Source organism: Echinops telfairi, unplaced genomic scaffold, assembly GCF_000313985.2.
Source record: "Echinops telfairi isolate 266 unplaced genomic scaffold, ASM31398v2 ScPeMD7_5;HRSCAF=22, whole genome shotgun sequence".
NCBI lineage: Eukaryota > Metazoa > Chordata > Mammalia > Afrosoricida > Tenrecidae > Echinops > Echinops telfairi.
In genome coordinates, this window is record NW_022103901.1 from 29,016,077 (window position 1) to 29,043,991 (window position 27,915).

Sequence of the window (27,915 nt, forward strand, 5' to 3'; positions counted from 1 at the left end):
CGGGGCTCCCATGTCCCGGCTGATCCCGCCGCGGGCGCCCAGGGCACTTCCGCCTGTGAGGCCCCGCCCCGCCAAGAGCCGGGTCGGAGGGGGTGCTTGGGGTGCGAGGTGGAGGGGGATGTGGGGACCCGCGTAGCGGGGCTGAGCGCGCGGGGAAGTGGGGGCGCGCGTAGCGGGAAGGGAGCGCGCGAGGAAGTGAGTCAACGAGGGACGCGGATGGAGAGGGGGGGACGCTGACCGGCGACCCGGCGCGCAACGGAGACGCATAGGAAGGAGGGTCCCGCGGTGCGCGCTGGAGCCGAGGGACGGAGGTGGGGCGCCGGGGCCTGAGTGGAACGCCCTGGAGACGTGACCGGACGCCCTGCTTGCTTCCCGGACGTGCCGCGAGTCTGCGGGACAGGAGGGTTTGCGTGTTAACTGTGTAGCACTCAAGGGGCTTCCCGCAGGATCGCCCCTCAGTTCCGGCACGGGTGGGCCGAGCTCCGGTCCTCCGTCCAACCGCAGAGCCGCTAGGAGCGAGTCCAACGCACAGTTATGCGCAAATGAGAAAGCTGCTCGAGCTCATGGACACTCAGTACGTGACCAGGGTGGACCTCGTGGGTCCGCCTGGAGAGACAGATTGCGAGCGGCTTAAAGATACTTGTGCAAAAAGAAACGATGCCGTCGGGGCGTATAAAACCTGGGGAAGCCTTTTCAGTCTGGAGGAAGGGCAGGCCCTGCCACGTTTAGCAGGAAATTCTGGGCACCAGTGATGGAAAGAGAGTGGAAGAAATAACGGCGCAGGTGAAAGGCAGCAGAAGCCAACCAAGTAAGCTGGGCTGGAGCGGACCAGCCTTATCCGAGAGGGCTCATTTTAATAAGCTACAGAACTAAGGAGCTTAGCCAGGAAGCCCTGCTGCTATCAATAGGAAACCGCAATTCCCGGGATCCAAGGATTGACTCCGAGGGTCCCGGAAAGGGATATGCAAATATCAAGCGGCCCTTCCACAAATGCAAATTAAAACCAATGGAGAACCACCGCTCCGCTCCCCGCCCCCAAACACACCGCGTTTTTATTAACCCTATAAACCAAATCGACAAGACGACAGCATTTTATCTCACCGCCGGACAGACGGACAGACATATTATAGGGATGTGGTGGTTAAGATTGAACCTAAAGGAGCGGTTACACCCACCCAAGTAGCCACTCCCCAGAACGCAAACACAGAAACCAGCACTAGCCGGTGTCAGTCTCCGTGGGCTCCCATTCGCCAGCACTGCTGCGTCTCCACGGCGGGTGGGGCACGTTCGCTCCAGTGCTGGCCCTCAGAGAAGTGGGCATTTGCATATGTATGCTACATCTCCATCGCCGGAGCCAGCCCCACCGTAGGTAGGACTGCAAACAGCTGGAAAACAGGAAGCGCTGAACCACTGCCAGGCAGGGTCCCTATCCAATGCGTCTGGGCAGCAGCGGCAGGCTGCCATTTTTGTGCAAAACAGAACCGGGCAGAGGAAAAAGGCCGCCTCCGGAGGGCCCACACGGGTGCCGGGCTGGCTGGGGGAGGAGCCCTGGCTCACAGGACCGGGGTACCTTTTGACCTTTGTACTTGCCCGGATTCTTTGTCCAGGTCGGAAGGGAGGGGAGGCTGCCCAGCCCGCCCAGGGCCAGCGAAGGGCGGAGAAGGGTGGAGACTGGAGAGTGGGAGCCTGGGAGGAAGGGCCTGGAGGCCAAGCCATGAAGCCCTTTGTACCCTCAGCATCTGGGCTGCCCAGCTCCCTTGAGAGGGGCAGGTCAGTTTCTGGATTTGGCTGAGCTGATCCTCATCCCAGGGTCATGTTGAGAACAGGAGGTATGGCCAGGTGTCCATTAGCCTGCCTCCTCCCTGGCCTGCCCCACAGTCCCTCTGGAGCCCTCCTCACCCCAGGACCACCCCCTGAAGAGTGTGGCCCCTGAGGCATCATGGGCAAGGCTCCCAGACCCCAAGTCCTCTCCACCAGGTTGAGACCTTCCTTAGAAAAGACTGTAGGACAGAGTGCAACTGCCCCACGGGTGTCCAAGGCTGTAAATCCTTAAAGCAGCAGACTAACTCATCTTTAAGAGCCCTGGTATTTTTGAACTCATATTTAACCCACTGCGCCACGACATCTGAAGCCTCAGAAACCCACAGGGTCCCCTCTCACTACTGCATTGGACTAAAGAGAAAATTTAAAGAAAAAAGAAACCCACAGGGTCAGTTCCACTCTGTCCTACAGGGTCACTATGAGTCAGAATAGTTGGCAGTGAGTTGTTTTGACGTCGTGGCGCAGTGGGTTAAATATGAATTCAAAAATACCAGGGCTCTTAAAGATGAGTTAGTCTGCTGCTTTAAAGATTTACAGCCTTGGACACCCGTGGGGCAGTTGCACTCTGTCTTACAGTGTCCCTAAGAGTTGGAAATGGACACAGCAGCATGCTCTTTTGAGGGTTTTCAACAAAGCAAACAGAGCAATGATACCCCTGCTGGCCAGCCCTGGGCATAGCAGCACTCAGTGTGGCTGTAGCCTGTGCTCCCAGGCTCATGCCCAGAGGTGGAGCGAGAGCTAAAGGAGGTGCATGCCTACCTGGAAATGAGAGGCATGCACTCTGCCTAGTATCATGGACTAAATTGTGCTGGACATTCAGGTCCACCTGGTACCTGCTCAGAGGAAAGGTCTGGCTCCTGGTAGCCCATAGAACGTGGCTCTATACTAGCAGGGGGCCGAGTCAAGGCAATAGAAGCCCCTGCCACCCTCTTGGTTTCTCACTGCCATTGCTGCTATGTGAGGGATTTCCTTCCAAGTGGGGGTGGGGGTGGGATTGGAGCTCTTGGTCCATCGACAAGGTCACCAACCCCAGGCTGAGGCACCCAGGGTCCTTCCTAATCCCCAAACCCAAACCCCGTCATCAAATGTACGCTGACTCACAGCAACCCTATAGGACAGGGTAGGACTGCGCCTCTGCGTTTCTGAGACTAACTCTATGGAAGGTGAAAGCCTCATCTTTCTCCCAAGGAGAGGCTGGTGGTTTTGAACTGCTGACCTAGGGTTAGCAGTCCCGTGCTTAACTCATTCCACTACCAGGGCCCCACAGGTCTTTTCTAAGGAAAGTCTCCACCTGGTGGGGAGGACTTGGGGTATGGGAGCCTTGAACATACCATGGCTTAGATCAAGGGTGTCAAATGGCTGCCTGCGGGCCACATGCAGCCCCCCTGAGGTAATTTTTTGTGGCCCAAGATGCTCTGAAATAAAATGAAAATAGAAAAAATCATTACAAAGAAAATAGCGCTTAGGGGAGATCGAGGCAATACCCTACACACAATTCCCTCGTGAACACTTTAACTACTGAAGACAAGTATACACGTAGCCCAGGGCCTTTCCTGGGGCCTGCGGACATGTATAAACACGCTGACTCAGTTCCAGCGACGTTTGGAAGCGATATGTCTGCCACTCTCAGTGTCACGTAATGTAAACAGATCCCAATAGGGAAAAGGTTAAAAAGAGCACTCTGGGTTGTGCTGTTTTGAATCATACCTAGTGGTAGCGCTAGTTAACATTTTTAAAGGGAAGCCTTTAAGATCGTGCATCACGTTTGTCAGCTGTCCAACAATTTGTGTTTTTTATTAGTTACTTTGTTATACTATGTTACTGGTTACAACATAAGAGGTAAGTGAAAGTGTGTAATAGATTTTGTTATAGTTAGCATGAAATTATCTTAACGTGTATATTGATATGTTAATGGTATTTGTTACATTTCCTTTGTTAGGTTGTAGATGTTACATATTCAATATCTGCATTTAAGCACTTTGTCAAAAAATGTTCATTTATTTAAGTATTTTATTCAAGACTTTGAATGAATTGATTTCCAGAATGATTCATTTTAAAAGACAATATGGAGAAGTAGGAATTTCAAAAATATATTCTTATTTAGGTGAGAAATACCCGGAAATTGAAAGCTTTGCTGCACAAATTTTATGCTATTTTGGGAGTATGTACTTGTGTGAGCAACTATTTTCATCCATGAAATTAAATAAAACGGCATACAGATCAAGATTAATTGATAAACATCTATCTGCCTTAATGAAAATTGTCTGTTCTCAGTCTTTGAATCCAGATATTGGAAAACTAGTAGGAGGAAGGCACTGGCAAATTTCGGGTAAAAAAGAATAATTTTAGTTTTATAAAAACATTAAATAAATGTTTAAATAAAAGCAATTATATAGTGTTTTAATTATCCTATCCATATTCCTGAATCCTCACTTCAAAATATAAATTTAACAAAATTTTTAAATGTGATGTGGCCCACGTGAATCTTGCCTGTTGCACCAAATGGCCCATGTTTTAATTGACTTTGACATCCCTGGCTTAGATCAACTGAACCCTAGTCCTCAAAGTAACATCCTTGCTTTTCAACACTTCAGAGAGGTCTTGGGTATCAGATTTACCCAATACAGTGTGTCGCTGGGTCTCTCTCTTGACTGCTGCTGCCACTAGCAGAGATTGTGGATGCAAGCAAGAGGGAACCCTTGACAACGTGGATCTCTTCTCCATTTAACCTGTGTTACCTGCGGGTCCAAGCGTGAGGATTTGGGTGGAGCGCAACAGGGAGGAAGGGCAGAGCTGCCTCCGGCCTCAGAGGGTCCTCAGAACCCACGCCCTGGACAAATGGATCCATTGGAGAGTGGGTTTTAGTTGTTATTCTTTTATTTATTTAGTTAGTTGTTATTCTCTCAGGGAGCTCTAGGGTCACTACTGGCTTACCCACTGGACTGCTAGCTGCAAGGTCCAGCGGGTGTCTTGCACTGGGAGGGGGTGTTTGTTTAGGGAGGTCTGGGAGGTGGCAGAAGGAGCCTTAGTGGTGTAGTGATTAAGAATTGAGCTGCTTACCACAAGATCAACAGTTCAAAACCATCAGCTGCTCTGAGGGAAACATTACTTGACACTGAGAGTGGCAGACATATGGCTTCCAAACGTCGCTGGAACTGAGTCAGCGTGTTTATACATGTCCGCAGGCCCCAGGAAAGGCCCTGGGCTACGTGTATACTTGTCCTCAGTAGTTAAAAGGTTCACGAGGGAATTGTGTGTACGGTATTGCCTCAATCTCCTCTAAGCGCTATTTTCTTCATAATGATTTTTTCTATTTTCATTTTATTTCAGAGCATCTCGGGCCACAAAAAATTACCTCAGGTGGGCGTGGGGGTGCTGCATGTGGCCCGCAGGCCGCCATTTGACACCCTTGATCTAAGCCATGGCATGTTCAACTGCATCACAGGCATGTGAAAGTTGGGCAATGAATAGGGAAGCTGAAGAAAAATCGTTGCATTTCAATTATGGTGCTGGTGAAGAATATTGAAAGTACCAAGTCTGGTCTCAGGGCGGAGAGGAGCCAGTCAGGGTGCGATATAGCAACGATGAAAAATACAACTTTCCTCTAGTTCCTAAATGCTTCCCCCCTCACACACACACACACACACACACATTATCATGGTCCCAATTCTACCTTACAAGTCTGGCTAGACCAGAGGATGTACACTGGTATAGATACGAACTGGAAACACAGGGAATCCAGGGTAGATGAGCCCTTCAGGACCAGTGGTGTGAGTGGCGATACTGGGAGGGTAGAGGGAGGGGAAAGAGGGAACTGATTACAAGGATCTACATGTGACCTCCTCCCTAGGGGACAGACAACAGAGAAATGGGTGAAGGGAGACGTCGGACAGGGCAAGATATGACAAAATAATTTATAAATTATCAAGCGTTCACGAGGGAGTGGGGAGTGAGGAAGGGGAAAAAATGAGGAGCCGATGCCAGGGGCTTAAGTAGAGAGCAAATGTTTTGAGAATGATGAGAGCAATGAATGTACAAATGTGCTTTACACAATTGATGTATGTATGGATTGTGATGAGTTGTATGAGCCCCTAATAAAACGATTAAAAAAAAGAAAATTTACAAAGGAATTTGAATTAACAAAACTTTACAGTATTCTGTGATCAAATAAACCTGCCACCTAATCTAATTTGTTCTTTGTTTCAGAGGTTGCTCCTTTTGTTGAGCTCAGTATTAGTAATAGTAATAAACCTAGGTCTTTCTTGTTCATTTGACCCTTCTTAACTCGCCCCAGTTTTTATTAGTTCTGTTTTCTTTTGGAATGAGATTTTTCCATATTTTATTGTGGTTGCTGGGTTTTTTCTTTTTCTTATTATTGTATTATTTTCTTTATATGAAATCCAGGATAAGTAAACCTATAGAGAAAATAACTATATTGTGGGGTTACATCAGGGACGGTTGTCAGCGACAGAAGATGGTAATAACAATGGATGCAATCATGAAGTTGTGCCAAAATTGATTGTATACATGATTGAACAACTCTTTTCAAGTATTTAATTTACTAGTTTATATGATATGTGAACTAGAGGTCAATAAGATTGGTGAGAAAATCAAAATAAATCAACAAAATGGCAAGAAGAAAAAGAAAGTACCAAGTCTGGAAAGAACAGCCAGGATGTTCTTGGAAGCAAGAAGATGCAACCTCCTCTCATGTACTTTGGACATGCTGTCAGGAGAGGCCGGGCCTGGAGAGGGACATCTGCTTGGTAGAGTCGAGGGGCAGTGAAATAGAGGAAGGCCTCTGACCAGATGGCTTGACACAGGGGCTGCAACAATGGCCTCCATCCTACAAACCATAGTGAGGGTGGCACAGGACCGGGCAGTGTTTCGTTCTGTGGTACACAGGGTCACTGTGGATCAAAGCCAACTCTGTACCTGTCAACAATGACGGAGCACTCCATCCCGGTACTGAGATTTAAACAATTCGTGTACATTGTGAAGTCTGCTTTTTGTGCTGTGAGAATGGGGGAGGCAGCACAGAGTGGTGGCGGGCATCCAATGTCACAGGAGCTGCAAGACTCTCAGAATCCCTTGTGCTTCTCCTGAGCGAACCTTCCTCCCTGTCCAAACGCCCGTCAACCACTGATCGACGTGGTTCCTGTCTCTGTGGGCTTGTTTGTCCCAGTGTCTCACCAAAGGAAGCATCTGGAACTGGCTTCTTTGACACAAGATGCATTCAGCAGTGGCTTACCGAGCTAAATGTGGTCTCCCCTACAACCCAGGCAGCGAGCTGCTAGCACGCTGTCTCAATGATTATAAACCTACTTCTAGATGCACAGCCCACAAATGCACACGATGGTACATGAACGTTTCTGTCAGCTTTATGTATAATCATTGAAAACTAGAAATAAGAGGGCCTTCGATAGGTGATTGGCTAAGCAACCAGGAGCCCACACCTGAGAATACTTCTGGGCATTCTTGCAACTTCATGAAGAGTCTTTATCCACCCCCACAAACTTCCCTCTCCCTGCCCCGACAGGTTTTCCCCCCACCACAACAGTTTTAATGGCATATAATTCACATCTCATGCAACAGTCCAATTGCATCAAAAAGACTTGTATAACCAGCATGTGTGATCATGAGGTGTCAACAGGAAAAGGTATCAGAAGTTCAAAAACAAGCACCCAAATGATGTGAAGGGGAATGGATGTAATGGAGATCCAAAACCCACCTGTAAGATAATTGGATAGTCCCTCTCAGAAGGCCCACACAGAAGGAAGGGATGATAAATCCACATCACTATCCTCTAGATCCTTAATAGTTCCTCCCCTTACTCTTAGGGTTATTATTTGTTTTACTCATTAATCATGTTAGACTTAGATATGGTCATTTGTATGATTAAGATTGTTCTATACATGAAAGCCAAGATAGATAACCCTTCAGAAACAGTAACAGGAGTAACGGCTCCCTGAGAGTACAGGAAGAAAGTGGGAAGGGGAGAAGGGGGAGCTGATAGCATTGATGACTGTCTAACCCTACCCGAGGGGCGTGAACAACAGAATTGTATGTGAATGGATATCGCGGATGGTGTAAGATACGGCAAAATTATAATAATGAGGGATCCTGGTGGGTAGGGTGGGGGAGGGAGGGGATAAAGGGGAGCTGACATCAAGGAGTTCAAGAAGAAAGAAAAAGTTTTGAAACTGATTATGGTAGCAATTGTACAATACTGCTTGATGTGATTGAACTAAGGAATGTCATGGTATCTGTAAGAGCTCTAATAACATAAAAAAAATAAATTTAAAAAAAGCACATACCAAAAAGGGAGTTCCACAATCAGTTTTACAACATTTTCTTCTCATCATTATTAGCTCCTCATTTCCCTGCAACCTTCCTGCCATACCCCCAAAGAACCATTGTGTTAGCCGGGTTGACTAGAGAAACAAATCCAGAGACACTCATATATGTATAAGAAAAAATTTTATATCAAAGAGTACTTGTATATTAAGGAAACATCCCAGCCCAGTCCAGATCGGGTCTATACATCTAATTTCAGCTCATAAGTCTGATACTAGTCCATAAATCACTCTTCAGACTCATGAAATCACATGCAATGAAGCAAAACGCAGGAAGATCACAGGCCAGTGGGTGAAAAGTCTTGTGGATCCAATGGTGGTGGAAGAAACTCCAGGGCTCTGGCTGCCATCCGTGTGGCTCCATACAGTTTGTCCACAGGAAGACCAAGGCAGAGAAAGAAAGAGTTCCAAGAATCCTCATGGGAAGGCCACACCCACAAGGAGGCATCATCAGGCCGTGACCTGATTGACAGGTTAGACTCCACCTCCTCACGCTTAATGCCCTCAAGTTGACATGAGGTTATGTAACCACCACAATTATTAATCCAGTTACTATCTCTACAGAGTTACCTATCCTGGATTTCATATACAGAGAGACGCGAAAAAAACAACCAAACAAAAACTAACAAGAATAACAAAATAAACAGATACGAACCTCAGTCGAAAAGAAAGCAGAAAGTAATAAAAACTAAAGCAAATTTAAATGGATCATACGGAAGATCAAATGATAGAGTGATAAATGTTGACTTAACAGCTTCTGCAACAGTTCACTTTCCACTGCTTTCTGCATGTTAGCGAGGCTGTTCACATCCATGGTCCTTAATGCACATGTATTTCCCCTTCAAGTTTTTTTTTTAACTGAAACAGCTTTAAATGGGTCAAAAGGGATCCCCTTACAGATTTTGATGTATTTCCACGCAGTGGGTTATATGCTGGACTGCTAACCAACCACTAGGTCAGCAGTTCAAACCCACCAGGTGCTCCCTGGGAGAAAGATGAGGCTTTCCGCTCCTCTGATGATGTACAGCCTTGGAAACCCACAGAGGCAGCTCTGCTCTGCGTACAGGGATGCTGTGAGTTGGAAATTACTCAACAGCAGTAAATGAGAAAACATTGTTTACGTCCTTGTGATTTCTTCATTCGTCCAGGGATTATAAACTATGCCGTTTAAACTTCCGGGTATTCTTCTTAGTTGGATTTCTGTTTTGAGTTCTGATTTCACCCCACGACGGACAGAGTATATGTACGGCTTTCTCTTCTCAGCTGTCTACAAATTGATGAGGTTTGCCTGTACATCAGCATCCATCACAGCATCATCCACACAATGAACAGATGGACCGACAAACCAAACAAAGAATGAAATTCTGATGTGTGCTACAATGGGGAAGAATCTTAAAAACGTGTTAGGTGTGTCACCTGAAATTCAGGTATTTCACCCTGAAAGCGTGCAGCCAGTTTCCCCTCTCCATGGGAGGGGAAGAATGTTTTCATATAAAAGGTATAACAGGGAGGAGATCCTAATAGTGCAAAACAGATCAGATGGTTTTTGTAGTGTTCTCTTTGGGGGGGATATATATATCTTTTGCTTTGGAGTTTACACTTTGGGGAGTCACCTATAGATATTGTACTTTAACTCGGGTTTCAGGGAAACACGGTGGACTGCGAGCAAGCAAGCAGCACAATAAGGCTTCCTGAGCCCTAGCCAGTCTCAGGAGGTCTTCGATGACTGACTAGATAGCAGGGCCCAGCTTGTCATCAATAAACCCAGACAAACTCACTGCCGTTGAGTTGGTGCCGACTCATAGTGACCCGATAGGACAGGGCAGAACCGGCCTGTGGGTTTCTGAGCCTGCAGCACTTGAAGGGGGTAGAAGCCTCACCTCGCTCCCTTTCATCACTAAGAGGCAGGTAAATGAGACTCTCCGCATTCTGGGCCCTTTTAGGTGACATCCGCAGCCAACCTGTCTGCTTTTGAGCAGTGCAGGGAGTTAGAAAGCTTCCACAGAGACTGCATTCAGTAAGGCACCTGAGGCCAACGGCAGTGTGTAAGGTTTTTGTGCTAGCCAGGGTTGACTAGAGAAGCAAATCCAGAGACACTCCTGTTCAAGTCCATAAGTGTGATATTAGCCCATATGTCCTATACCAGTCTATAAATTCCTCTTCAGACTCACACCACACATGCAATGACACTGAATGCAGGAAGATCACAGGCCAGTGGGTGGAAAATCTTGTGGATCCAGCGGCAGTGGAAGCACCTCAGCACTGGCATGGGTCTCCACATGTCTCTTCCAGCTCCAGTGCTCTGACTCCATCAGTGTAACTCCATGTGGCTTGTCAACAGGAACATGTAGCAGAGAGCGTGGGTCTAGCCTCCAGTGAGCATAAATAGTTCCCTAGTGCCTGCAAATGAGGTCATCAAGCTGTGACCTGTTGATGGGCTGAACTCTACCCCTTCACTCTTAATAGCCTCAAATTGACACCAGATTATGTAACAACCACAGTTTTTGGTTTTGGTTTGTTTTTCTAATTCCATTAAGTAAAATAGTTTGGGGGTACAGGTGGAAGAAGCCCATCACAAACGCCCATATGGTAAGTTCCCCCTTATATGGATTACTTAATAGAAAAAAAAATCACAGCCTTCAGCAACACAGGGCAAGCAGAAGCACATTTGGACCAATGAGCAACATTTTGATACACAGTACAGTGTGCAGTTGTCAAAGATCTCCTTTTAATTGGCTCAATACCCATGGGAGTAGCAGTCAAGCAACCAAATGATGCACCGCAGTGGGCAAATCCACCATAAGAAATCTCTTTAAGTTGTATGAGCCCCTAATAAAATGTCTGAAAAAAAAACCCTCTTAATAAAATTTATCACTACAGTACCTATTATTAAAAAATGAGAAAAAAACTAAAAAAAAAAAGAAATCTCTTTAGAGTTAAGAGGCCAAAAGATGCCCTTTTGAGGACCAGGGTGGGCTTGACCTCGTCAGTATTTTCAGCCACCTCATATTCTATAGACTCACTGCCATCGAGTCAATTCTGATGCATAGCAATTCTACAGGCAGGGTAGAACTGTCCTTGTGGGTTTCTAAAGCTCCGAATCTTTATGGGAGGAGAAAGTCTCATCTTCTGAAGAACAACTGGTGGGTTAGAACTGCCAACCTTGCAGTGAGCAGCCCATAACATACCCCAGTAGGCCAGGAGGGCTCCTTCACTTCATGTTGGCAGAAGCTGGACAAGGAGTATGGAAGATGTGGGAGCTATATAATCGTTTGTCAATTTGGGAATTAAGAGTGTAGGGGTGGGGTCTAGCTTGTCAATCAGATCATAGCCAATGAGGCCTCTGTGTGGACCTGGCCTTCTCCTGAGAGTTCTGGGATATCCAGTACTTCCTCCTTGGAGAGAGGGGCGGAGACACTCCTCTCGGCTACTCCCTGGAAGACATTGCAGCTGACAAGACACATGGAACTAGCCTAGTGCCTGAGCCGGACAAGACACATGGATGCAACCAGACCTCAGAAGCCGGAGAAGCCACAGAGAGACCCCTGCCAGTGTGGAGATGCTTACAACACCACCGGACCCAAAGACTTTCTACCCACTAGCTTGTGATCGTCCTGTATTTGGCTTCATTGCATGTGTTTCGTGAGTCGGAAGAGGACTTTATAGAGTGGTATTGAACATATGGGCTAATGTCAGACTTATGGCCGTGGACTGGACTGGGTTGGGATGTTTTCTTAATGTACAATTGTTCTTCTATATAAACCTCCCTCATACACAGATGTGTGTCCATGGATTCGTTTCTCTAGTCTACCCAGACTAACACAGAAGACCTATGAAGCATTGGTGCCTTTGAGTTCCGATGTTGAGGAGAGTATTGAACACACCACGGACTGTCAGAAGAACACAGAGAGCTGTCTTAGAAGACCACATCCAGCATGCTCCTGAGAAGTAAGGATGGCAAGTCTTGGTCTCCACCCACTTTGGAGATGTATCAGGAGGGACCAATCCCTACTAAAGGACATCAATAAGAGGAAGACTCTTGGGGACATGGGTTGACCAGCGGCTGCAACATAGAACTCAAACGTAACCATTGTGAGAACCAGAGGTCCTCAAACTTTTTATTTTTTAAATCAATTTATTGGGGTCCTCAAACTTTTTAAACAAGGGGCCAGTTCACTGTCCCTCAGACCGGTTGGAGGGCCGGACTATAGTTAAAAAAAAAACAAACTATGAACAAATTCCTATGTACACTGCACATCTCTTATTTTGAAGTAAAAAACAAATGGGGCAAAAACACCCAGAGGGCCGGATAAATGTCCTCCGCAGGCCGCATGTGGCCCGCGGGCCATAGTTTGAGGATGCCTGGTGAGAACGGTGGCTGGTGCAGGACCAGGCAGTGTTTCTGTTCTATATGGGGCACCCAACAACATACAGTGTTTCTGTTCTACATGATCCAAGGGTGCCCAACAACATACAGACAGAAAGTGGATCACACATTACCAGGGGTTAGAGAATTGGAAGGAGCCCAGTGGTGTAGTGGTTACTCATTGGGCTGCAAACCGCAAGGTCAGAGGTTCGAAACCACCAGGTGCACCTTGGGGGAAAGACGGGGTCTTTCTATTCCCATAAAGAGTTACAGTCTTGGAAACTCACGGAGGCAGTTCTGACCTGTGCTCTAGGGTCCCTATGTGTTGGAATCACTCGTGTGTTGTTGTTGTATTACTTAAGTTTAGAGAGCAGGGAAGGAGCCCCGGTGGCCCTGGCCCAGCGTGAGGCTGCTAACTTCAAGGTCAGCAGTTCAAAACCACCACCTGCTCTGAGGGACAAAGATGAGGCCTTTTGCTCCCTAACAGCCTCAGAAACCCACACGAGCAGTTCTGCTTTGCCCCATAGGGTTGCTATGAGTTGGAACCAATGGCGATGAATGAGGGAGGAGGAAACGGAGTTATGCTTGAGGGTGGAGTTTCTCATTGGGGTGATGGCAGCATTTGGAAGTGGTACACGCTGTTGCACAGCCTGGTGGATGTATGTGGCTCATCCTCAAGCAAAACAAACTGAACCCCCTGCCATCGAGTTGATGCTGACTCACAGCTGCCCTACCAGATGGGACAGAAATGCCCCAGAGGGTTTTTGAGACTGTCACTCTTTAGGAGCGTGGAAAGCCCCATTTTTCTCCCTGGGAGCAGCCGGTGATTTTGAATGGGCCTTGTGGTTCGCAGCCCAGTGAGCAACAACTACGCCACCAGGGATCCTCAATCAGATTTAATAAGGCTAGTTATTTTTTTGTTTTTAATAATTTATTAGGGGCTCATACAGCTTTTATCACAATCCATCCATCCATTGTGTCAAGCACAATTTGTACATATCTTGCCATCATCATTTTGAAAACATTTTCCTTCTACTTGTGCCCTTGGTATCAGCTCATTTCCCCCCTCCCCTACCCACTGTCCCTCATGAACCCTTGAAAATTTATACTTTTTTTTTTTTTTTATTTCTTACACTGACCGTTGTCTCCCTTCACCCACTTTTCTGTTGTCTGTCCCTCTGGGAGGGGGTTATATGTAGATCATTGTTATCGGTTGCCCCTCTCTCCCCCCACCTTCCCATTCCCCTCCTGGTATTGCTACTCTCGTTATTGGTCCTGAGGGGTTTATCTGTCCTGGATTCCCTGTGTTTTGAGCTCTTATCTGTACCAGTGTACATGCCTGTAGTAGCTGGGTTTCGAAGACAGGATTGGGGTCATGATAGTTGTGGGGAGGGAGCATTAAACAACTAGAGGAGTGTTGTATGTTTCATCAGTGCTACACTGCACCCTGACTGGCTCCTCTCTTCCTTGTGACCCTTCTATAAAGGGATGTCCAATTGGCTACAGATGGGCTTTGGGTCTCTACTCCACACTCCCCCTCATTCACATCAATAAGATTTTTTGTTCTGGGTCTTTGATGCCTGATACCTGATCCCAGCGACACCTCATGATCACACAGTGCTTCTTCCATGTGGGCTGTTGCTTCTGAGCTAGATGGCTACTGTATCTTCAAGCCTTTAAGACCCCAGACGCTATATCTTTTGATAGCCAGGCACCATCAGCTAGGAAAGGGATGTTTTTTTTTGGTTTGTTTGTTTTTTTAATCAATTTATTGGGGCTCATACAATTCATCACAATACATAGATCAATTGTGAAAGCACATCTATGCATTTGTTGCCCTCATCATTCCCAAAATTCGCTTGCCTCTTGGGTTCCCGGAACCCGCTAATTTTCCTTTTTTTCCCCCTCCCCTTAAGGGACGTTTTAATGTTCAATGTATTTTACAAACATTAAAAAACTCATTAATATGCTCTAGTGTTCAAACGTCCATTAAAAGCATTTATGATGGCATTTTCCTACATCTGGTTTAAGGAGAAGCAAGGGCCTAGGATGGATCAGTTAACACCATGTCCTCTGGTTTCTGACACCAACATCCTACATTGGCAGGAGCCCTGGGAGCGTGCGCCAGGGGCCCTTCGGGGAGTGGGGCAGGGGGTCAAGATCTGTGGCCCGGTTCAAGGAGGCGCTGGCGGACTTGGGGCCAAGGTCCCAGGTCTTGCTTCTGGGATCTGCATCTGCAGACTGGGGTCAGGGTGGGTAGGCTCCCAGGGGCGGGGCGCAAACCCAGCACCGCCCCCTGCCCCCCGCCCCTCCTTCCTGGGCTCGGCCGGCTTGGACAGCTCTGCCGCGCAGGGCCATGCGCTCCTTTTGGGGGGGCACCGCCCTGCGGGGGCTCCTCTGCGGCCCGCGGGTCCCAGGCCCGAGTCCCGTGCGCCAGAGCTCGGGTGAGTTGGCGCCCCGGGCGGGAGGGCTCCGAGGGGCACGCGGCCTTTGTTCCCACACGTGTGGCCATCGGGGCGGGCGCTGGGCCAGGCCCCCCATTGCAGGCAGGCAGGCAGGCAGGCCGGCCGGGGGCGGGAGGCCCTGGGGCGTTGGGAGAGTCCTGCAGACAACTCGCGCCGTTCAAGACCCGGCACCCGCCTACATCCTCACCTCCCTGTACCCACCCTCCCTGGGCAAGGAGCTGCTAGGCTAAGCTCCAGAACTGGTGCGATAGGAGTGAGGCCCACCTTTTAGGTGTGCGGGCCCAGGGACTTTGTGGGGCTCTGGGCCTGGAGAAGGCCTCCCTGGGAGGTTCTGGGGCCCCTCACCCTGGTGCTCCCATTTGCAGGTGTGTGGGCTGTGGGGTCCCCTGCCTCTCCAAGGAGACCCCTGGTATGGGCAATGCTCTTTCTCACAACAGCTGGATGGGGTCTCTCCAGCCACCACCAAGGACAGGCGTCATGGAGGTCCAGGCCCTGCCCATTCCATTTCAGCCTGCTGCCCTGGGTGCCCCAACGGTGGCTTGGTGTCCCCTGAGTTGTTTGGGGGTGGGGGCCTGACTGAAAAACCTTGACCCTCCTTTCTGAAGGAGGGCCCTCTTGGACCCCAGAGCGGACGTTGGTGGCTGTGAAGCCAGACGGGGTGCAGCGTCGGCTTGTGGGGGATGTGATCCGACGCTTCGAGAGGCGAGGTTTCAGACTGGTGGGGATGAAGATGCTGCAGGTACCTGGGGGCCACCTGGGGGGCTGGGCAAAGAGGAGGGTGCCTCTCACTTACTTACCCCCCCACATTGTGCAACTCAGGCTCCAGAGAGCATCCTGGCCGAGCATTACCATGATCTTCGAAGGAAGCCCTTCTACCCAGCCCTCATCAGCTACATGAGCTCTGGGCCCCTGGTGGCTATGGTGAGCGGGCCCTGGGGCCAATGGAAGGGCCTGCCAGGTGGCTGCCCTCCCTGACCCCTTATCTCTGGGCTGCAGGTCTGGGAAGGCCACAACGTGGTCCGGACCTCGAGGGCCATGATCGGGGACACGGACTCCTCTGAAGCTGCCCCAGGGACTATCCGGGGAGATTTCAGCATCCACATCAGCAGGTAGAGATTAGGCTGACACGCAGCCTTGGGGAGGGGGAGGGGAGGCGGATGGGGTGCTGTGGGATACAGGGGAGGGGCAGCCTGCCCCTGCCAGGCACAGGTCTGGGGACTTGGTGTGGGTGTGAGAACAGAGGGCGGGGCCTCTTGCTGGGACCCAGGTAGAGCCTGGTAGTCTATAGGGTTTGTTTCCTGCAGTTGATAGTTCTTACCTTGTGCAGGACATCTCAGGGAGGCCCTAACCCTCTAACCTGATTTGCTGCACTGAGACTCTGACCCAAGGTCACCGTCTGTATCTGAGCTGAACGGCTGGGCCTGAACCCATCCCTGTGGTTTCGGTACTGTGTCATTTCCCTCTCTCTGAGGCAATCAATCACTTTCTGTGCCAGCCCTCTGCTTTGTGGAGGTGGACGGTCTCTCCTAGCGTCTGCCTGCCATGCTTGGGAGACACCTGTCATTATCTTTGTGGTGCCCAGAAGCCATGTGTGTTGTTGGGCGCATGACGTAGTGCAACAATGGGCTCAAACAAGATTATTGTGAGGATGGCACAGGACGAGGCGATGTTGTACATCGGACCGCTGTGAGTCCCACAGCATCAGACAACGACACGAGGTGGTTGGTTAGAAGGTGGAACCAGTTTTCCAACTCTCATCTCCTGGGATAGGTTCTGGCTCCCGTTACTCCTTCTCATGCTCCCCGCACAGTCACCCATATTTCTCCCCAGACCTGCCACGGGAATTCCGGGAGCACCCAGAGCCTTACCTTTCTGTCTGTCACCAACCCAGGAACATCATCCACGCCAGCGACTCCGTGGAGGGGGCCCAGAGGGAAATCGGGCTGTGGTTCCGGAGCAGTGAGCTGGTGGACTGGACAGACCGGGGCTCCCAAGGCAATGCCTCTGCAGCCTGAGAGGGCCAGCTGCTCTCCACTGCCCCCCGTTCGCTGGTACCAGCCCCCTCTGTCATCAAGATTCAGCTCACACCCACACTTTGCCCAGCCCTCCAAACCACCCTCCCGGGAACCTTGCACCCAAAGTAGGAGATGTTGAGGCATCGATTTTCTGTGCCTTTCTGTGTCTTAAGCCCACATGACATTGGACCAAATCCTTCCAGTACCAAAGTGCCGGACCACCTGTGAGGTGTGTGACCAGCCTGCCCACCAAGGAAAGCATTAAAGTTCATTGTGCAGCAGTGCGTGGTGCTGCAGTTGCTGAAGCTGGCTTGGCTGGCGGGCAATCTCAGTGGGAAGTTGTAAACAGCTGGGGCCAAAAATGAACCTTCCTGCTCTGCATTTCCAGGAGGGCAGCCTTAGCTTTATGGGTGCAAGATGCAGGCAGGAGTCCAGGGACCTCGCACCTGAAATGAGAGTGGGGGAGTTTGACCATTCAGCTGGCCCTTCGAGATGGGAGGCTACAGTGGATCAGGGAAAGTGGCCCTGCAGCTGCTGGGAAGAAATGGAGCTACTGGGCGTCTACACCCTACGCCAACCCCCCGAGGCCTGAAGCTCCCTGGTCATCTGTTTCAGGGAGTGGATACTCCTGCTAAGGTCACTAAATCTAGCCTTTAGTGTCTTCATGACCGGTGTGTTGGGCCCATGGGAGGGAGCAACCTTTAGGTTCACAATAGGGCCATTAGAGGAACTGGCACCAGATAGGCGCCTGAGGCAATCAGGGCAGGAGGTCCACATTGTTTTCCTCAAGTGTCCTGGGGCCCCACGTCCACTTGGCCAGCTATATTTATGCACAAGGGCAGGTGGGGATGTGTGTGAGGGAAGATCCCCTTCCACTTGGGGTGTTTCGGTGCTGAGCTCCCCCAGATGTTTTTATGGCACAGATTGGCTGCGGAGCCGCCCTTAAATCAGAAGCTGTGCACAGCAGCCAAATCCTTAGAAGGGCTGGGGGTGATGATGGTGGTGGGGCGGGTGGGACAAGCTGCTCAGGCCTCTAAAGCCCAGGAGAAGGTCTGCGACGCACTGCGCCTGCCCTGAAACCTCCAGTCCCAGAAAGCAACGCGGCCTCGAAGTGAAGGGAGGGGCGTACGTCCAGAGGCAGGGCCTGCGTAGTGGGCGGGGAATGGGGCGTGGCGTGGAGGTGAGCAGTGAACAAGTGCCGCCCGGAGCGCGTCGAGGGGCGGAGCATGCGGGAAGGGGTGGGTCGACGCAAGGGCGTGGTCTGCGTCGGGGGCGTGACGGGGGTGTGGCGCCGTGGAGGGGAGGGGCTGCGCTTCAGCGCGCGGATCCTCGGGACCCGGTCGGTCCAGAGCGCCCTCGTCCTGCACGACTTCCGCTGCTCCGAGACCATGGCCCAGCCGCCGCCTGACGTGGATGGGGACGACTGTCTCCTCGAATACCGCCACCTCTTCTGCCCAGACCTCCTCCGGTGGGCGGCACTCGAGGACCGAGGACAGCGATGGGAGGATGTGGTTCATTGGGGTGGGAGAGGATTCCCGCTGGGCGAGTGGACTGTCCAGGCGGCCTGGTGACCTTTGCCCGAGAGGGGTCTTCTTGTCCGGGCCGTTCTTGCCCCTGACGGTAGAGCTAGCTTTTAGCTGCAGGCTGGAGACCGTGATGGTGAATCAGGTGGGGAACTTAGGAGAACCCACTTTTAGAAGGCAGCACTTTCTTTTCTTATGAAAACCACATGTCGCTTCTGTGAGCAGTACACGCCTGTAAAGAGCCCTGTTGCATAGCGTCAAAGTCTACCGCGGTCACCTGCCTGGCCCCCTCCCTGCAGGTAATGAGGACTTCTGCTAGAACCCTATTTTCCTCCTCTCAGGAACAAGGTGGCCTTTATCACTGGTGGGGGCTCAGGGATCGGATTCCGGATTGCTGAGATCTTCATGCGGTAGGTGCTGTAGTGTAGTGCTCCCTGCCCCCCCCCCCCACACACACACACCTGCTACCTGGGCAGCATGCCCCACCACCTGGAGACAGATCGCAGTGCCCCTGAGAGGGTCTGGCAGCCACCAGGTGCTAAGCAGGGCCCCCAGGAGGTTGGGTGTCAGGATTCTGGTGCTCTGCCCGAGGCACCCTGTTTGCACAATGAGGGGAGGGTGGGCATTTTGGAGTTCCCCAGAGGAGGCAGTTGCTGCTCCCTCTGAGCCCCCACCTACTTGTGCAGGGTCCATTTGGGTAGGATCCCAACTTGGAGGGACCATGGCAGGCATCTTGGTGGTGGGGTGGGTTATGTGTTGGGCTGTTAAGGAGGAGCTTATGTAATTGAGCGTGGCCTGCCCTTGGTCCACCAGGGCTGGGGACTGTGCTTTGATCAGTGGATACTAATGTGTACAGGGCAAAGTGCTGTTGGACAAAAGGTCTGTGGCCACAGGCCTAGGGTGGCAGTTTGCCATCTACACCTAGGAACCAGGGAGGTACGCAGGGATGGCTGGGGTGGTCAAAAGCAGGTCTGCTGACATCCCCTCCCCGGTGTCCACTTAAGCTCCCCTTTCATGTTGGAGGTGAGTCCCAGGAGATAGAGGCCTCGGAGGTAGCCTCATTAGCTAGTAATGTTCCTAAGCCTGTGGCCAAAGTCTTGGGTCTGTTTCAAGGACGGGGTAGGGCCTGTACCTTATAGGGAAACTGCTACTGGAGGCAGCACTGACTGCTGCTGCGAGGCTGAGCCCCTCTGAGCTGGGGAAGGGACAGCCACCACCACTGGACAAGGGTCTGGGCACGTGGCACCAAACAGGGTCATGCTGCTTTCAGGCTGGGGTGTTTGGAGTGGACCTGTGACCCTGAGTGGGCTGGGAACCTCCAGTCATTCAGTGTCCCCACATTGTTCACCTTGTGCCCCTCTGGTCTTACAGGCATGGTTGCCACACTGTCATCGCCAGCAGGAGCCTGCCCAGACTGCTGACGGTGAGGCCGTCTGCCTGGCCCTGAGACTGTGGAGTGGACGCACACAGAGAGTCCTGAGACCAGGGGCGCGGCTTCAGTGCACCTGGCCTCCCAGGACTCTTTGTTCCCTGGGGACCTTGTGTTGTTGTTGGAAATGACCCCTTGAGGGCTCTGGGGTCAAGGGTGTTAGGTGGTATCTATGTGTCCCACCCATTTGGAGACTGGCCAGAGAAATCAGGTCCTTGAACTGGATGGGATGGGGGTCAGCTGCACATGCTGTAGTGATGAAGCCCCAGAGAAGATGAGGCAGATGTGCAGCCCCATCCCCCTCACCATGTCCAGAGGAGGGTAGCCACCTGGGATGGGTTGAACTGGCAAAATGGTTTCCTAGAAGGACAGTTCATAGCCAAAGGCAAGGCTGCCCTCTCCCCTCATCTCCACACCCCACCCTGGTCTGGTCTCCAGGCTGCCAAGAAGCTGACTGAGGCCACGGGCCAGCAGTGTCTCCCCCTCTCTCTGGATGTCCGAAATCCCCCAACCATCTTGGCTGCAGTGGACAAGGCACTGGAGGAGTTTGGGAAGATTGACATTCTCATTAACGGTGAGTTTCAGAGCAAGGGCCCAACAGTGGTCAGCAATGCCTGGCCTCCCATCGCAGCCCCAGACCTGTCCTTGTTGTGAGACTTTGCCAGGGCCCAGGCACCCAAAGCCCAGACCTAGATCCCTTCTCATGGTCAGTGTTGCTGCCAGGGTGCCTGTTAGCAGTCATCCCCAAACTCACCAAACTCACCACCGTTGAGGCAGCACTGACTCAGAGCAGAGTGGGACTGCACTCCTTCAGGGCGTTGCAATGGTTGTCCACCTGCAACTGTTTACGGGAGTGGACAGCCTCAGCTTTCTCCGTGGAAGTGGCGGGTTGGTTTGAACTGCTGACCTTGTGAGCAGTCCAGCTCGCAACGCTGCAGCTTGCTATTACATAAAACTGGCAATATCTGTTGCCTATGTTACTTTAGTAGGAGCCCTGGTAGGCAGTGGGCACACCAGTGGGCAAGTGTGCAGTCTGGTTCAAGCCCACCAGTGGTTTCTGGAAGGAAACGGAGGCAGTCTGTGTTCATAGAGTGCGCCCTTGGAAGCCCCGTGGGGCAGTCCACTCAATCCACTCTGTCCTGGAGGGTCGTTGTGAGTTGACATCCACTTGATGGCAATGGGTTTTGTTTTTAGTATTATTTTAGTACGGTTTAAATGGACAGTTGTTTAAATTGGCAGTTTGGAAGTCCAGAGAGCCCCACGGTATCCCTCCCCACCCTTTGCCTCATCCAGTCTCCCCATTACTGGCATCTTGCGTCTGAGTGTTACGTGGGTGACAAGGAGTGACTCAGTACGTGTACCTGTTTCAGTGAAGTGTCTGTTGTTTCAGGCGGGTTTGTCCATGTTCAGATAGGTGGCATGCGTGGCCCTCACTGGGCAGCACAGTGTCACCCCCACCCCTTTCCCAGTGTGGCTCTTTCCCGAAGGCAACACTGAGCCACCTCTCCTTTCCTTCCCCACAGTCTTGAGGCAGCCAGTGCTCTGCTTTTGGTCTGTGAATTGACCCTTTTTCTAGACATTTCGAACAAGGGGGATTCTGCAAAGAGCCCTGTGACGCAGTGTGGAAGGACTCAGCTACTAACTGTACGGTCAGCGGTTCAGATCCCCTGGCTCAGTGGTTCTCAACCTTCCTCATGCCGCAACCCTTTCACACAGTTCCTCATGTGGTGGTGAAGCCCCAACCATAAAGTGATTTTTGTTGCTGCTTCATCACTGTTATTTTTCTACTGTTATGAATTGGGCGACCCCTGGGAAGGGGTCGTTTGACCCCAAAGGAGTTGCGACCCACAGGTTGAGAACTGCTGCCCTGGCTGCTCTGTGAGAGCAGGATGCGATCATCTGCTTCTGGAAGGATCACAGCCTTGGGATCCCCATGAGGCGGATCTACTATGTCCTGCAGGGTCATGTGAGCTGGAATCGTCTCCACCACTGGTTTTGAGGATCACAGCAAACTCCCACATCCAAACCCATCAAGTCCATTCTGACACAGGGTGGAACTGTCCCTGTGGGTTTCCGAGACTGGAACTGTGGCAGGGAGCAGGCAGCCTCGTCTTCCTCCCTCTGAGCAGGTGACCTTGCGGTTAGCAGCCCACTCCATAACCTGCTACACCAGCAGCAGTGCACCCGGGGAGCCTCCCTGTCTGGCTTACTTCCCTCAGCATGTTGTCTTCAAGGTTTAGAGTGTTGAAAAGCCAGGATGTTACTTTGAGCACTGAGGTGCGCCTGACCTAAGCCATGGAATTTTCAGATGCCTCCTACGTACGTGAAAGTTGAACATTGAATAAGGAAGAGTGAAGAAAAATCAATGCATTTGAACGACTGTGTTGATGAATATTGAAAAAACCATGGCCTTCCAACAGAACAAACAGATCTGTCTTGGAAGAAGTACAGTCAGAGTGCTCCTCAGAGGCAAGGATCATGAGACTTCATCTCACGTTACTTTGGACATCTTATTATTATTATTTTTAATCACTTTATTGGGGGCTCATACAACTCTGATCATAATCTATACATACATCAATTGTATAAAGCACATTTGTACATTCGTTACCCTCATCATTCTCAAAACATTTGCTCTCCATGTAAACCCCTGGCATCAGCTCCTCATGGACATCTTATTAGGAGAGACCAGTTCCTGGAAAAGGACATCATGTTTGGTAAAGTAGAGGGGAAGTGGAAAAGAGGAAGATGCTGGACAAGATGGACTGACACCATGGCTGCAACAATGGGCTCAAACCTAAGAACCTTTGTGAGGCTGGCGCAGGACCTGCTGCTGATTTGTTCCGTTCTGCAGGGGTCTCTAGGGGTCAGAACTCACTCCGATGGCACCTGGCAACAATAACCTAACGACTTGTGGCAGCATGTATCAGGGCTTGCACGAACCAATACTGACCTATGATTATTAATCTGTCTGATAAGTGTTGGACTGCTTGCCCCAAGGTCCACAGGCCAAACCTCTCAGGCACTCCAAGTCAGAACAACTGGATGCCATGGGTCGGGCTTGGGTTGGTAGTTTACACCAAGGCCGCTCTTGGCTGGAATGACGCTCTGAAATCACATCCTCTTGCTTCTGTCATTCAGGGGTCTGTTCAGCACTCCATGTACGTGAGGGTCCACTTGCCACTGACTCCCATCCTGCCCTGCCCACCCCAGGGTCTCTGCCCGTAGGCATTCACCAGCCCCCATCTCCTGCCATCCTGTAGGTGCAGCTGGGAACTTCCTGTGCCCCGCTGGGGCCCTGTCCTTCAACGCCTTCAAGACCGTGCTGGACATTGATGCTGCCGGCACCTTCAACGTGTCCCGTGTGCTCTACGAGAAGTTCTTCCGGGTGGGTATTCCATGGGCTGAGGCCCCCCTTCTCCAGCTGCCCGCTGACTGCCCATCTCCCCCACTGCAGGACCATGGAGGGGTGATCTTAAACATCACTGCCACGCTGAGCACACGTGGACAGGTGTTCCAGGTGCATGCAGGTGCCGCCAAGGCTGCCGTTGGTACGGCCCCTCCCGCCATCCTGGGGCTGTGGTTTCAGGGTGGAGTGGGGTCCCCAGAAGGCAAGACACCCCTCATGCTGCTCCCCCCCCCCCCATTAGACGCCATGACGCGGCACCTGGCCGTAGAGTGGGGGAAGCAGAACATCCGGGTCAACAGCCTGGCTCCTGGTCCTATCGCTGGCACTGAGGGCTTCCGGCGTTTGGGTGAGTTCTCTGCAGGGCGGGGGCGGTGGGGTGGGGGCTCCCTGCCCACGACCCTGTGACAGTGTTGACCTAGGTGGTTGCCCTCAGCTGAACTTGGAGCCGCTTCCTTGAGAGGTGGGGAGTGACATGGCCCACGGACTTGCTCGAGCCCAAGCGTGGTGTGGGCTGGAAAGGCCTGTTCCTGCTCTGCAGGTCCCCTTTGTTAGAGAAAGAGCCAGCACGAGGGAGGGGCCCCGGGGGCCTGCCTCACACCCGGCCTGCTTCTCTCCAGGTGGTCCCCAGGCCAGCAGAAGGCTGCACCTCTTGGGGATGCCACTCCAGAGGCTGGGGAACAAGACCGAGATGGCCCACAGCGCGCTCTTCCTGGCCAGCCCCGCGGCATCCTTTGTGACAGGCGCCGTGCTGGTGGCCGACGGTGGCCTGTGGCTGACCTCCCCCAACAGCATGGAGACGCTGGCAGGGTCCCAGTCCTTCCCGGCAAAGCTCTAGGTGCCCCGTCTCTGTGGTCCCATCTCCTGCCTCTCCACCCCCCAGGTGGCTGGCTGGGACCCTCTGCAGGGCTGCTGCTGGGCTCTAGTGCCAGTCCTCCCATTCTGTGCATTTGTCTGGTTCCTGAGGACCCACCACCTTGGGGTCAGACAGTTTGTGGATGCAGCTAGGGACAGATGACTGCTCTGCAGGCCCCCTGAGGGCCCACACCCCCAGTGGGGAATCGGATTAGAGGACTCCTGTGAACTTGGTGAGGGGGCGGGGGTGCGGGAGGCCCGGCCTGTCCCTTGCACTCACTCAGCCCTGACACATGCTACCCGGCTTTCCCCACAACCATGCCCAGCTGGACATGGCCTGACCCTACTGCACAGGGTTCTGACTGTAGCTGGGCGAGGCGAGGGGTGGGGGGCTGGGCAGAGGGGTGGGAGACGGGGCGACTCAGGTGCCTTGCCCACCTCTTTGCCCCAACTGCTTGCTCTACCGGAGCCAGGCCCATGACCACAGCTGCCATGTGTCCGGCCATGGCTCCCGCCTGCCTCAGGTGGGGGGCGGGAAGCCCGTCGTGCCCCTGGGGGTACATTCTTGTTTGCATCCTCTGAAAACCCCTTCGGAAAATGCCACCTCCGGTTTGAAAGTAAAATGCCAGCTTCTCCAGAAAGGTGGTGGTGGTGCAGCCCAGTGAGAATGTCCCCTGCATCGTCAGCTGTGGGAGAGAGCATGCTCAGCACCCAGGCTGCCTCCCTGGGGCGGGGGGTGGGAGTGGGGGTAGGGCTGTTTCACTTCTTTCTGGGAGCCAAAGGAGGAGAAAATCCCGGGGTCGGCCAAGTGGAGAAACAGTGCGCTACACACACACACACACACACACACACACACACACACACACACACTCTGAGTCCTCTTCTACTTGGTGTTGGGGAGTCAGGAGATCTCCCTGGACATCCCCGTGAGCACAGACAGGTCTCTTTCAGAGATGTCCACTGGTCCCCCAATATTTTCTGCTTTGGGCTTTGTGTTAGGCTGGGTTCTCCAAGAAGCATAACCAGTGATTATACACACACACACATATAGAGAAAGCACGGTGTCAAGAAAGTGGCTCATGCAGTTGTAGAAGTGGGTAAGTCTAGTCTGGTTCAAGTCCATGGATCAGATGTTAAAACTGACTCACAGCTGCTGGCACTGATAAACAGGGAACAGGAAGCCTACTGCTGGTGGATGCAGCAGCAGGTGAATCTAAGGCCTGCAGGTCTGATGGCAGGCTCTGATACCTCCCAAGGTGGGCAGGCAACGTGGTGGGTTGTTGGCTCAAGTCCAAAGAACCAGAGTTGAGCCAGATGCAGGCTCCAGGTCAGCAAGAAGAGAGGAAGCGCCCTGCAGAGTCTGCTTAGGTTTGCAGGAGGCCACACCCCTGTCAAAACTTCATTAGGGCTGTGACCTAAGTCAGGCGTTGCACTCCAATTTTCCCACAGCTGCTTGACTTGATCTCATAGCAGATCCTGCAGTGGAGTTGCTTTCCTGATGCTGGATAACATCATGGGGAATCCTGGCCCAGCCAAGTTGACACAAGCATCAACTATCACAGAATCCCTCTGGGCAGGGCTTGGTTTGCTTTCAGCTGTATTCCAGCACTTGGCCCAACTTTGGAGGGGCCAGCGTCTTGATAACATGCCCCCAAAGTCTAGTCCCTTCTGATAACATGCTCCAAGTATATGCAATGAAGTCTTGCCGTCCTTGCTTCGAAGGCTCGTTCAAGAGGTACTCCTTCCAAGACAGCTCTGTTCATTCTGACAGTGTGTGGTGTTGCTTTCCGATGTAAACCACTGTCACGGCAGATGCTCCCACTGGCTAATTTTTTTTCAGAAGTAGATCACTGAGTCCATCTTCCAGGTCTGTCTTAGTCCAGAAGCCCTGCTAAACCCTGTCCACGGGGGTGACCGCTGGGATTTGAATAGCGGTGGCTTAGCTCCCAGCATCACAGGAACACCCAGGCTGCCATAGCAGCACAGGAAGCTGAAAGAAGACTGAAGGGACCGCGAATGGTCAGAAGTACAACCAGCATGCGTCTTGGTCACGAGAGCAGTGAGGTTTTAGCCTCATGTACTTTGGACATGTCATCAAGAGGGTCTTTCCAGGGTGACAAAGGACAAAATGACCCACAAGTGTCCCACTGCCACCTTTCACATTACCATGCAACAGGAGCAGGCCATCGACAGGGAACCCACCTCCCCAAAACAACCTCTTGCCATCAAGCTGATTACAACACCTAGGTCAGTGGTTCTCAACCTGTGGGTTGCGACCCCTTTGGGGGTCGCCCTATTCATAACTAGCAAAATGACGGTGATGAAGTAGCCACGAAGATAATTTTATGGTTGCGGGGAGTCACCACATGAGCTGTATGAAAGGGTCACGGCATTAGGAAGGTTGAGAACCACTATCCTAGGACCTTCGGAGCAGAACAGAACTCCCTGGAGAGGGCCGTCATGCTTGGGAAAGCCGGGAGTCAGTGGTGACAAAGAGGAAGATCCTGGAAGGATGGGTTGACACAGTGGCTACACCAATAGGTGTAGCAACCCTTGTGAGGGTGGCACAGGGTTAGGCAGCGTTTGGTTCTTCCGCAAACGAAGGTCCCTGGTGGAGCTATCAGGGACGTAGGGGCTGCTAACCACAAGGCCTGATGGAGGTCCACAGATGCCCACAGGAGGAAAAGACAGGAGGTGCCTGTGACTCAGAACTGGCCTGATAGCCCCTGAGATAGTTAACGTTCATTGTGCCAACATGGCCAATGAACACGTGGGATTAATTGAAGGCTGGCTCCGCGAGCCTTGCCTTTCTTGTCTCTTGCTCTTTGATCATCGGATCAACTGCCTCACTTGTTCTGTGCCTCAATTTTCAAGCTACACTACCTATGGGACCCCTAACCCGTGGACTGTGTCGCTGTAAGTTGAGGTTCCTTTCAAGACCTGCTTCGCCACACTATTGGAATATACATCTCTTGAGCTGGGGACTGTCGGACCCTGTCATCTGGCTGACTGTTGGTGACCTGCCTTGCTGTTTGCTGCCTTTGCCCGGTTAGCCTGAATTGATCTACAGAGGACTACCCGGCATCCCTCAAGACTTGAAGGACTGCCAATGTCTCACAGCTGTCTCATGGGAGTGAGTTGCACTGAGCCATTTGTACTGCTTTATAGATTGTTTATTTCTTAGGTTATCTATCTATATAAATGTATATATAAAATTATTAGCGTTCTGATTTTGTTTCTAGAGAACCCTGTCTAACATAGCTCCCTTCAACAAGACCGTGTTTGACAGATGGAGACTTCGAAGCGTTTGTTTATTACTATCTCTTGGGGGATCTCTGTTGTTAAATTATTGATACCTAGCACTCAGCGAGAAACTGTCTCCAAGTTTTGGGGAAGGTGTCCTGTGGCATCCTTATGACAGGCAGCCATCAAAGAAGAAGGCTTGAGAAATGCTGCTCAGGAGTGGCCCAGAAGTTACCTGTGACTCCTGCACACTCTCAGGTAACACGATAGCTCTCGCCTGCTGGAGAGGAGCTTGGTGCGAATCACAAACCGAAACTTGTGGCTGAAAAAAAAGGAAGTTCTTAACCGTGCGACACCAGCCTCCGTGCCCCCCTGTGGTTTGCGGTTGTGGTGATGGGGAGCTGGAATCAGCCAGGCAGAGCCCTGGGTGTGGGGT

The 27,915-nt window shown here is 51.6% G+C and overlaps 2 protein-coding genes across 3 annotated transcripts; both read left to right on the forward strand.

The window, feature by feature from the left end:
* Positions 1-14,899: 14,899 nt before the first annotated feature.
* Positions 14,900-17,307, forward strand: NME4 (NME/NM23 nucleoside diphosphate kinase 4). Its single transcript, XM_004706110.2, has 5 exons — positions 14,900-14,987; positions 15,614-15,747; positions 15,828-15,929; positions 16,005-16,117; positions 16,900-17,307. Exons 1-5 carry the CDS (start codon positions 14,900-14,902, stop codon positions 17,021-17,023), a joined length of 561 nt encoding a protein of 186 aa, XP_004706167.1. The 3' UTR covers positions 17,024-17,307.
* A 1,075-nt stretch (positions 17,308-18,382) lies between these two features.
* Positions 18,383-24,608, forward strand: DECR2 (2,4-dienoyl-CoA reductase 2). 2 transcript variants are annotated; one of them, XM_004705772.2, is made up of 8 exons: positions 18,383-18,491; positions 18,888-18,956; positions 19,918-19,969; positions 20,414-20,549; positions 23,239-23,363; positions 23,433-23,526; positions 23,626-23,730; positions 24,002-24,608. In XM_004705772.2, exons 1-8 carry the CDS (start codon positions 18,412-18,414, stop codon positions 24,217-24,219), a joined length of 879 nt encoding a protein of 292 aa, XP_004705829.1. In that variant the 5' UTR covers positions 18,383-18,411; the 3' UTR covers positions 24,220-24,608. The 2 variants fall into 2 exon arrangements, with proteins under 2 accessions (XP_004705829.1, XP_045141821.1); XM_045285886.1 differs by lacking the exon at positions 18,383-18,491 and adding an exon at positions 18,644-18,691.
* Positions 24,609-27,915: the final 3,307 nt, after the last annotated feature.